The sequence below is a fragment of the Tachysurus vachellii genome, chromosome 20 (genome assembly GCF_030014155.1).
Source record: "Tachysurus vachellii isolate PV-2020 chromosome 20, HZAU_Pvac_v1, whole genome shotgun sequence".
NCBI classification, from domain to species: domain Eukaryota; kingdom Metazoa; phylum Chordata; class Actinopteri; order Siluriformes; family Bagridae; genus Tachysurus; species Tachysurus vachellii.
In genome coordinates this window covers 17,843,478-17,855,058 of record NC_083479.1, presented here as the reverse complement: position 1 = coordinate 17,855,058, position 11,581 = coordinate 17,843,478, and the positions used below count along the sequence as shown (strand labels likewise).

Below are 11,581 nucleotides of genomic sequence, written 5' to 3'. Positions count from 1 at the left end.
GGAATTAACAGTTTGACTCGGAAATACGATCTTTCTGAAAGGACCTGACGTCTTCGGGTCTTTAACTTGTTCAATCAGAATCTCGAAGCAGAATTTTATAGCGAAGTGTTCTGTGTACTGTGCTTGGTTTAAATGCCTGCTGCTTACCTTCCAGAGACAAAATATTACCAGTGCCAGTATTAGTAGTCCTATGAGGATACTGAGGATAATGATCCACAGAGGAATTCCACTTCGGGACTCTTTTAAGATCTGTACGTTTACCTGTAACAGTACAACTTACAGTAAATATCTGTATATATAGTAAATCACTGTGTATATATAGTTTTTCACAGAGGACACACACACACACACACACACACTCAATGTAGAGATGCCAGTCATCCTAGAACACATGTCTTTAAGGAAACCAGAGTACCTCCATGCCCACTGGGGAGAGCTGAGCATTGAGTCCCTCGCCTCAGAGGTATGAAGGAAATGTACTAACACTAACACTAAGACACTAAGCCTGTATTCATGAACATTCTCAGTGTAAAGAGTTTCTCCTAGTGACAAAATTCTAAGGAAATTCTTAGAAATGTGGGCGTTTCCCCTTAAAATGAAGGTAAAGATCTTAGTAAAGATAAAAGTTCTTCATAAAGCATCTTAACCCTTTAAAGAGCTCCTAAGATCAAAAAGTGTTATCAGTAGTGAGGAGGACTTTTAAGAGGATTAAGAGTTTCTGTATCAGAGGAGAAAATGGTGAAGAGGGAGAAGAAATGTGTTGTATATAATATTTAATAATGATAATGAGTTAATAAGATGATACAGATTTTCTGACCAATCATATTAGAGATAACATCATCATTTTATATATATATATATATATAAAGATGTGACATAATGAAATGCCATAGCGGCAGAAATAATATAATTGTGTCTCCATGACATTTCTGTTCTGTGTCGGAGATGTTTACGTTTACATTTACGTTACATTTACGTTACATTTATAACATACAGATGTTAGCGCATCTCTAATATGATGGGTCACAAACGTAATCCCTACACGATACAGACTTAAATATCTTAACATAGACACAAAGTGAAGGTATATAAATTATAAATAGAGCAGATTTTAAAAGCGCTCCTTTTTTTTTTTATTGAACAACCAATCACGGTCTTCAAAACAATGTGTCACCTAGTAACAGGGTTAAGCCCCGCCTCCTCTCTAAGATAAACGTTGTTGTATTTCCTTCCTCAGAGTTGCTCTGAGGTCCTGAATCACTCTTAATATAAGATTTTTAGTTAGAAATGTTTAAGCTAAATTAGGAGCTCTCTTTTCGATCATACGTAGAGTGTTTATGTGTACAAGCCCAGGTTTCTAACAAAACGTTAGTGTAAGTGCGATTCATCTTTAACTCCATCACAATGCCATAAAACACACACTCAGGAAAGTCGTGCATTAATCTCACCTCTCTGTTTTTGTCAGTTTGGCTTAACTGAAAAAAAGTCTTGTCTTTATTCTCCAATTTAGCCTGAACCGTTAAGGAGAGACTGGTAAACTCGCCCTGTAAAAATGCATACAGTCAGAAGAACATAAACAGAGTGACATTAAGAAATAAACATGAAGATCGAATAAACACAAATATAGCAACAAATATATCGACAGTTATAACTGATTATGAACCTGGTCAATGAATGAACATCTGTGTGAAGGTTAAATCGCTTTATTAATAAAAAGCTTTTACAGGATTAGTTTAACTGCAGCTTCTCCGTCCGTGCTGTAGATGAGCAGATCGACTGTGTTTTATGTGACGGTGAATTACGGAGTGATTGAGTCGCTGAATCAGTGACTGCTTTCTGTGAGGAAGTGAAGCTTACGTAGATGAACGTCTGCTTCCAGACTCTGAAGGTGACGTTGATCTGGTTAAATGTGGCAGGAGGAATAGCACAGCTGAACCACGTGCAGGGGTTCGCCTTCACGTTACAGCTCTGAGAGAGAGAGAGAGTGAGTGAGAGAGACAGAGAGAGAGAGAGAGAGGGAGAGAGAGAGAGAGAGAGAGAGAATGGGCACAGATCACAAACGGAGAACGAGAGACAGGAAGAGACACAGAGAATAAAGGAGAGGCAGAGAGGATGACAAAAAGAGAAGAGGAAAAAGAATGAGAGAACATTTTACCAGTGATAAAGAGAGAGAGAGAGAATGACAAACAAAAAGGAAGGACAAAAAAGATATGTAAAAAGTGAGTGAGAGAGAGAGAGAGAGAGAGAGAGAGAGAGAGAGAGAGAGAGAGAGAGAGAGAGAGAGAGAGAGAGAGAGAGAGAGAGAGAGAGAGAGAGAGAGAGAGAGAGAGAGAGAGAGAGAGAGAGAGATAAGAACAAGACACAGAGAATGAAAGCAAACCCAAAGACAAGCAGAACAACAGGAGAGAACAAAGAGATAGACAAAGAGATAGAAAGGAAGAATAACAGACAATAGGCAGACAGACAGACAGACAGACAGAAGAATGAGACAGTCAGACAGAAAATAGTGAGAGTGAGTGACCAAAAGTGAGAGTAAGAGTGAGAATTTGTGACCAAAATTAATGAAAAATAGAAAATATACAGAAAAGAGAATATGCTCTGTTACACACACACACACACTCATACGCTCACACACTCATACACTCATACGCTCATACACTCACACGCTCATACGTTCGTACACTCATACGCTCGCACACTCATACACTCATACGCTCGCACACTCATACACTCATACACTCATACGCTCATACGCTCACACACTCATACACTCATACACTCATACGCTCGCACACTCATACACTCATACACTCACACACTCATACGCTCACACACTCACACACTCATACGCTCGCACACTCATACACTCATACACTTACACACTCATACACTCACACACTCATACGCTCGCACACTCATACACTCATACACTCATACACTCACACACTCATACGCTCACACACTCATATACTCATACACTCACACACTCATACACTCACACACTCATACCCTCACACACTCATACGCTCACACACTCACACGCTCATACACTCACACACTCATACACTCACACGCTCATACACTCACACGCTCATACACTCACATGCTCATACACTCACACACTCATACACTCACACACTCATACACTCACACACTCATATGCTCGCACACTCATACTCTCATACACTCACACACTCATACGCTCACACACTCATACGCTCACACACTCATACGCTCACACACACTCACCAGCAGATAGTCACTGAGTGTCTCAGCTTTAGCCTTCCGTGTGTACGGGGCCGTGGGGCCGACCTTCAGAGGGTTAATGTCAGCTGTACAATTAATATTCTAAAAAAAAGACAAAACACAACTTCTTTTCACAAATGTCTGCTGCTTCACACACCTTAAACCCTGCCTCCTCTTTTCCAGATGTTTTCACCATATTTAGCAATCACGCATTACACAAAGTGTAGTTTAATAAAAGTATTTCAACTCAAGCGTCATTTATTTGACAGATTATTCTCTCATATTTATAACAAAACAGAGACGTTAAGTAAAATGTCACGTCAGCAATATATATATATACAGTATATAAAACAAGAAAGAAAACAGAAGACTCACGGCTGAGTAAGTGAGGTGAGTCAAATAGAGAAGGATGTTCTTGGCCGGCGTCATGTACGGAAACGTGACGGTCAGACTAAGAGGAGGACTCTGTTTCTCTGCAGCTCTTTCAATCTGAAAAACACAACAGGATTATAAAGCAGATTGGAATTCAGTCCTGATCATCATCCCTTCTGGATTTTACTGAGTTTTTTTCTAAAAACAGGAGTGTTTTATTCCTCCTACACCACAGCAACTGTAATACTGTAGAACTGTAAGGAATGGCTTCAACTATTCCCTTCCTGGACACTAGGGGGACATACTGGGAGGCTCATTCATTCACTCATTTTCTACCGCTTATCCGAACTACCTCGGGTCACGGGGAGCCTGTGCCTATCTCAGGCATCATCGGGCATCAAGGCAGGATACACCCTGGACGGAGTGCCAATCCATCGCAGGGCACACACACACACTCTCATTCACTCACACAATCACACACTACGGACAATTTTCCAGAGATGCCAATCAACCTACCATGCATGTCTTTGGACCGGGGGAGGAAACCGGAGTACCCGGAGGAAACCCCCGAGGCACAGGGAGAACATGCAAACTCCAAACACACAATGTGGAGGCGGGAATCGAACCCCCAACCCTGGAGGTGTGAGGCGAACGTGCTAACCACTAAGCCACCGTGTCCCCTACTGGGAGGCTTTGTTTATCTTATACCGTGTGCTTTTAAACATCTTTTATGTTATCCCTGCACTTGGGTCTGTATTTTATGTTAAGACACCCCCTGTTCCCTGACAAGAACATCACACATTAACACATTAATCATACGTTATACATTAATCACGTACGTTATAGCAATTATAAAAAGTCGTTTTTTCTTCTTTGAACCTTTTTTTTTTTACTGTAAACTCTAAACTAAAATCTTTAGTCTTCTTACTGTATAACTGATGTTCATCTCCTCTCCGATCAGCCTGGTGTCATTGATGACACTCGGTGCCTTTTCTCCCTCCTTCAAGATGATCCGATCCTCCTTCATGGTCTTCTTACTACAAAAAATAACGAAGACGTGATTCACGTCACATTTTCTTTTTCAATTTCAATTTTAATTCAATTTCTTTCTTTCTATAGCGCTTGTAACGATGGACGTTGTCTCAAGGCAGCTTAACAGAAGTGTGGAAACAGAATAAAAATTGGAAAGTTTAAAATAGAATTAATATTTATCTCTAATATTTATAACTAATGAATAAGCCTGAGGTGAAGCTGGTGAGGAAAAACTCCCTGAGATGATATGAGGAAGAAATCTTGAGAGGAACCAGACACAGAAGGGAACCTCATCCTCATTTGGGTGACACTGGACAGGAAATAACGTCAATGTAAATAATGTCCTTTCTACAACAGTTTGTAGTCGAGTAGAATTGTGCAACCAAGAGCTCCTGAGGAACTGACAGGTCAGCAGCAGGGCGGTGTGATGGTCTCAGGGTGGTTCTATCCAGAGCAATCCCATGGGTCATGGGCTGACCTACCCCCAGCAGAGTCACCACCAAGAGACGAGACTCCAACCAGGAGTAGGATAGATGGATGGATTAGATAGCTCTGGAAAGAAGAAGTGATCAAATTGGAAATGCTGGGAGCTTGGGAGTGGCATGTATAGCTCGACAGAGACAGAGGGTAAGAGAGAGAGAGAGAGAGAGAGAGAGAGATATGAAAAGGGAAAGAAATGTGAAAGAAGCTAAAGAAGGACAGAAAAAAGAAAGAAAGAGAGAGAGAGAGAGAGAGAGAGACAGTTTAGCCATTTCCCTTTGTTATTGTGTGTATTTAAACCTTTGTGTGTTTAGCACTCAGCGCTACATATTAGTTCAGTTTACACTACATCCCTTTTCGGTACCGAGCCTTTTGACCATGTTCACACTTTCTGGTTAATTGATTCTTGCTCCATTCACTGCCGGCTCTTGTGTATCCTGTTTGTTTATGGTTGACATCTGCCTCTTTTTGGATTATGTTTTTGGACTGGTATTATAAGTGTTATAAAAGATCACACTCAAATCCACCTCCGCAATCCTTCATGACACTCGTTCAATGTAACCAGCCAGTGTATCATATCGGCTTAGACCGATTTGACCTAAAACTGTGACAGATTGCTGAGGGACGCAACAGAGAGACAGGGTTTCTGCAGGGTTTAATCAGTCAAATTTAAGACTTTTTAAGACCTTTTTATGGGGACACGGTGGCTTAGTGGTTAGCACATTCGCCTCACACCTCCAGGGTTGGGGGTTCGATTCCCGCCTCCACCTTGTGTGTGTGGAGTTTGCATGTTCTCCCCGTGCCTCGGGGGTTTCCTCCGGGTACTCCGGTTTCCTCCCCCGGTCCAAAGACATGCATGGTAGGTTGATTGGCATCTCTGGAAAATTGTCCCTAGTGTGTGATTGTGTGAGTGAATGAGTGTGTGTGTGTGCCCTGTGATGGGTTGGCACTCCGTCCAGGGTGTATCCTGCCTTGATGCCCGATGACGCCTGAGATAGGCACAGGCTCCCCGTGACCCGAGGTAGTTCGGATAAGCGGTAGAAAATGAATGAATGAATGAATGAATGAAAGACCTTTTTATGACCATTATGATTTGAATTTATGACCTACACGAATTACGATAAATACGACTTCACTCCTTAAAATTCCTTTCAAAAGTCTTTATTATTGACTTTCATTGAAAGTAACAAGTTTTATTATTTAAAGAGTAATTCTGTTATTATAGTATTCAACACCCACAGGACGTAACGTTAGTGACGGAGCCGAACAAAACTGACGGATCGCCTGCACCCGCTGCAGGCCTTTTACAGCAACGATATGCTTTTCCGACTTTGCATGTGACTTCAAGGCTTTTATGCCTAAACTAGACATCACCAACGTCTTCTTACACAGAGTGCAATAGGCTTGATACCGATTGTTAGCGACGGGCTTGAGCCAGCTAATAAATGCACCGTCTTCGAGCCACAGATCGTTAAAGGTACATTTTCCCATTGTGATAGTCAGGATGATTTCAATTAAACTAAGCAGTGACTCAGTATGATACAGTATGTTCGGAGTTCGCGCGGGTTTCTGTGAAAGTCCTTCCGACAAGTCTGTATGCTGCCGCATGGACCTTGTAGTTCTGGAACGCTGTGATACCAGTGTGATACCACCCAGATTCCTCATACAGAACTACAACAGGCGAAACAAATGAATGCCATTGCTGCCGCGAGCGCATTTTGATTGAAGAACAAATTAATGGACGAGCAGATCAATTTAAGACGTGGCTAAATGTTTTTTATGACCTTGTATGGAAAATCCGGACATTTTTATGTCTTTTTATGGCCTTAAATTCTTATTGTTAAATTTATGACTTTTTATGACTTTTTATGACCCCGTGGAAACCCTGGAGAGATGTGAGACTGTAGTGACGTCTGGGGTTCCTCTCAGTGTTTCTTCCTGGTGTCCTCTCAGGGAGTTTTTCCTCACCATCATCACCTCTGGCTTGCTCATTATTGGATTTTATATCCTTTTAAAGCTGAACTACAAATAAAATTGAATTGAATGGACTTACGCAGTGAAGGTCAGACTGACTTCATATTTCACAGGGATGGAGATGTGTACGACGTTATCCTGAAGATTCGAATCGAGCTCTTCACTATCACTGAAAAAAAAAAAACACCAGTCGGATTTAGTACAGTGTTGGAGTACAGAGAGAACTCACACGGCTCTGATAGATCAGGATCACAGTAAAGCGCCTCACGTGGTGGCTGTAACGTTGATGATGATGTCTTTGCGGATGTGAGATGGATTGACCTCGAAGAGAACCTTGAAGTCTTCCTGTGGGAGCAATTCAGCGGAAGTTATCCTTCTATTTCCACAGGTATAAGGGAAGGAGTGAATCCTCCTTTTTTTTTTATTACTTTATAGGTACATGAATGGATCATTAACACAACATAACATCAGAACATCAGTCGGTTCGGGTTGAATGGTGTGTGGACATGATATTCAGGTTCAGGTTGAATTCAACATCATATTGAGGCTGCGTTTCAATCAGCTCTCTTTCTCTCTCTCTCTCTCTCAATCCCATCCCAATGCACCACATAAAACAGGGAGAATTACAAATATAAGTATCATGTTTTCTACACGGTTTATTTCAGTCTAACAACTTTTAAGTGTATAATATTTAAAAAATAAAATTGACTCTCTAAACTCCGTTCCTGCTTGAAGCACCATGAGAGAAATTGTGTTCCATAGTGTTCTTGGTGTTCTCAGTGGTTACGTGAGTTCGAATCCCAGAACCGCCAAGTTGCCCCTGCTGGGGCCCTTGAGCATGGCCCTTAACCCTTAATTGCTCAGTTTTATGTAAGGAATAAATGTAAGTTGCTCTGCATAAGGACGCCTGCCAAATGTAGTAAATGTAAATCAACAACAGTGAGCCAGAGTCCCAACTCATGTACATAATATACTGATCCAGGAGCTAGGAAGCTGACTGAGATGCACCTTTAAATACTGGATTCTTTAGTAGTCAGGATGTAAAGCTGTTGTTAAACATTGCCAGTGTAAATCTTACCTGTGCGTTGGATTTTAGGAACGGGTATCCAACTGCACACACGGCTTTGGTGTGATTCAAGTCGCAGTCTTTATCTTTAGGCTAAGGGAAAATAAAGTGGCGTAACAGCGATAATAAACGTTACATAGAAAGATACTAAATACAAAGAGATACTGATCCAAGAGGTTTGCAACGATACACAGTACAGACGAGTGACAAATTAAAGGAAAATAGTACAAGTGTGTTGAATCACCAGGACTAATTCACTGCTCACCTCAGATTCTACAACGCCATGACACTTGAGCTCCAGGTTCTTATTACACTGGAACATTTCCAGTAAACAGTATCCAAAGAATAGAGTCAAAGGCAGTTTTTGGTGGCCTGAACATCTTACTACAACATGCTGTCAGTTTTTCCTTTAATTTATCACATATCTGTGAGTTTTTACACTAACTGACCTCGACTGTGACGTAGTTGATGTTTTCCGTGGTGCTGAGTGTGACCTTGGTGTTGTATGCGTTGTCTCCACTGTTCCTGATGTTAATGCTGACATGGAACTTCTCCTGGTATTCCTTAATCACAATGCTGGGATGAACGAAAAAAAGAAACAAACATTAGAGAACACTAAAGTGCTGAGTGATTTGGCTAGAATGAAAACTCCACCTATCCATCCATCCATCCATCCATCCATCCATCCATCCATCTGCTGGACACTGGGCACAAAAGTGCCAACCCACATCACACACTCACACACATAGAGATCCCAATCAACGCATGACGTTGGACTGGAGAAGGAAACCGAAGAATCTGGAGAAACCCCTGAAGCTTGTATAGAACATGCTAACAACAACTGGGGGGTGGGGAGTTTAGAGGTTAAGACATTGGACCACTGATTGGAAGGTTGTGAGCTCAAATCCTAAGTCCACTGAGCTGCCACCACCGGCACCAGGCCCCTGCTCAAGGCCCTCAACCCTGAATTGCTCAGTTGTATAAAAATAAAATAAAATGTAAGTTTCTCTGGATAAAGGTATCTGCCAAATGACTGTGTCTGCTTGTGACCACTAGAGGGCAAACGGAAGCAAGAAGTTTGAGGCTTGACTTGCTTAAAGCAAATTATATAATTATATGATTATGCTATTATAATAATAGTATAATAATATATAATAGCGCATATAATGCACCATTTATTCCATATATTTCATAGGTTTGTGTGAACAATCTCTCCAACATTAATAAATAAATAAATAAATAAATAAACAAGTAAATAAATAAATAAATAAATAAATAAATATTGCCCTGCGATGGGTTGACACTCCGTCCAGGGTGTATCCTGCCTTGATGCCCGATGACGCCTGAGATAGGCACAGGCTCCCCGTGACCCGAGGTAGTTCGGATAAGCGGTAGAAAATGAGATGAGATGAGATGAGATGAGATAAATATATATATATATATATATATATATATATAATGTTTATGGGTCACATGACTCATAAGATGATAATGAGGTCCATCTATGGCCACGTTTGATCCTCTTAACAAACGTTTTGGTCTAAAACATGGACCTGTTACTGTCTATGATGTTTTTCTCTGCAGTAAAATTGTTACCTGGTGATGTTCGGTGTAGCTTGGAGCTTTAAATCGGCGACACACTTCTCATCACTTCCACAGTCTACTAATGCCAGCTAAAAAAAACATAAACAAACAAATAAATAAATAAAACAAAATCTGCAAAACAAATGCATCCTCTGATAATAAGCTCATCAACTCTGACATGTCACTAATCTATACGTGTTGAGTTTCTGACAAAGTTATACTTCCATGCAAAAGTATTCACCCTGCTGCACTTTTTTGCTGTTTGCAGTTTGCATTGTTAGAAGCTAGAATCAAAATGGATTGAGTCGGAATCCTTTATTAATAAAATACTCATTTAAAAACACATTTTTAAGGTTACAAAGGCTTCCTACAGCTATGCCATGCTAAACTACATACTGTACAAACTCCGCATGAAATATAGCACCTCATGCTCCCATACAGGCTATAGAAGGAGGCACCATCTACCTACAGCCCACCCAGAGCCCACCTGTAGCCCACCCAGGGCCCACCCAGGGCACACCTGTAGCCCACCCAGGGCCCACCCAGGGCACACCTGTAGCCCACCCAGGGCACACCTGTAGCCCACACAAAGCCCACCCAGGGCATACCTGTAGCCCACCCAAAGCCCACCCAGGGCATACCTGTAGCCCACCCAAAGCCCACCCAGGGCACACCTGTAGCCCACCCAGAGCCCACCCAGGGCATACCTGTAGCCCACCTAGGGCCCACCCAAACCCTGCACAGAACATACACCGCTCTCATTTACTCCAACACCAGTCAAACTGAACAGCAGGCAGCTTTCACACTCCATAGAAATCCCCAATAAAGGTCAAATTCTGTTTGTATATTGATATATTGTCTAAATATGTCATGAAAAATGGTGTATTTGTTCAGTTCTAATCCACTGCTGCTTCACACAAACATCGTAGCAGCCCCTCCGGATCGTATACTGCCAGAATCGTATCGTTCCCCGTGGTGTGTGGGCAAGTGCTGTTTTTGGAGTAAAGACAACATAAACAGTGAGAGAAAGAATGGAGGAAATTTGTTTGGAAGATTTGTTATATTAGGATGTATTCTTACAACTAGCCACTGAGACACACCTTAAAAGGAGATTTAAATATTATTATATTATATACTTATCAGGGTTAAATATCATTTTCACCGTTTGGCCAAAACTGGCATCAAATCTTTCACACTGAACAATCTTCAAAGCCAAAGTGAAGATTGTTTGGTGTAAAATCGTCTATAGCTAGTATAGTTTTGTTAAGTCACAACTTCAGGGTCCTGGGTTTGAGTCTGCGCTTTGGTTAATGTCTGTGTTAATCTTAATGGTTTAAATGATCGTATGAATTATTGTGTATATGTGTGTGTGTGTGTAAACGAGGGTGTGAATGAGGATGTCAACAAGTGTGTGTATGAGTGTGTCTATGTGTGTATGTGTGCATGAATGATTGTGCGTATAAGTGTGGGTATGTGAATGAACGTATGTATGTATGAGTGTGTCTATGTGTGTATGAGTGTGTCTATGTGTATATGAGAGTGTGTGTATGGAGTATGGGTGCATGAATGAGTGTGCATATAAGTGTGGGTACGTGAATGAGTGTGTGTGTGTGTGTGTGTGTGTGTGTGAAAGAGAGCGTGTGTACATGTGTGTGTCAACAAGTGTGCATATAAGTGTGGGTATGTGAATGAGTGTGTGTGTGTGTGTATGTGTGTGTGAATAAGTGAGTGTGTGTGTATGTGTGTGTGTGAGAGAGTGTGTGTGTATGGGTGTGTCAATAAGTGTGCATATGAGTGTGGGTATGCGAGTGTGTGTCTGTGTGTGTG

General features: G+C 41.4%; 1 protein-coding gene across 1 annotated transcript in view; it reads right to left on the bottom strand.

The window, feature by feature from the left end:
* itga1 (integrin, alpha 1) overlaps positions 1-11,581 on the bottom strand; it is a 62,778-nt gene that overhangs the window by 3,776 nt on the left and 47,421 nt on the right. Inside the window, exons 19-29 of the mRNA XM_060896716.1 lie at positions 9,767-9,843; positions 8,620-8,746; positions 8,183-8,263; positions 7,373-7,449; positions 7,184-7,273; positions 4,547-4,655; positions 3,622-3,735; positions 3,250-3,348; positions 1,858-1,968; positions 1,449-1,544; positions 148-261 (exon numbers count right to left, since the gene is read on the bottom strand). Coding sequence (XP_060752699.1) covers positions 148-261; positions 1,449-1,544; positions 1,858-1,968; positions 3,250-3,348; positions 3,622-3,735; positions 4,547-4,655; positions 7,184-7,273; positions 7,373-7,449; positions 8,183-8,263; positions 8,620-8,746; positions 9,767-9,843 — 1,095 coding nt within the window. The remainder of the gene's footprint in view (positions 1-147; positions 262-1,448; positions 1,545-1,857; positions 1,969-3,249; positions 3,349-3,621; positions 3,736-4,546; positions 4,656-7,183; positions 7,274-7,372; positions 7,450-8,182; positions 8,264-8,619; positions 8,747-9,766; positions 9,844-11,581) is intronic.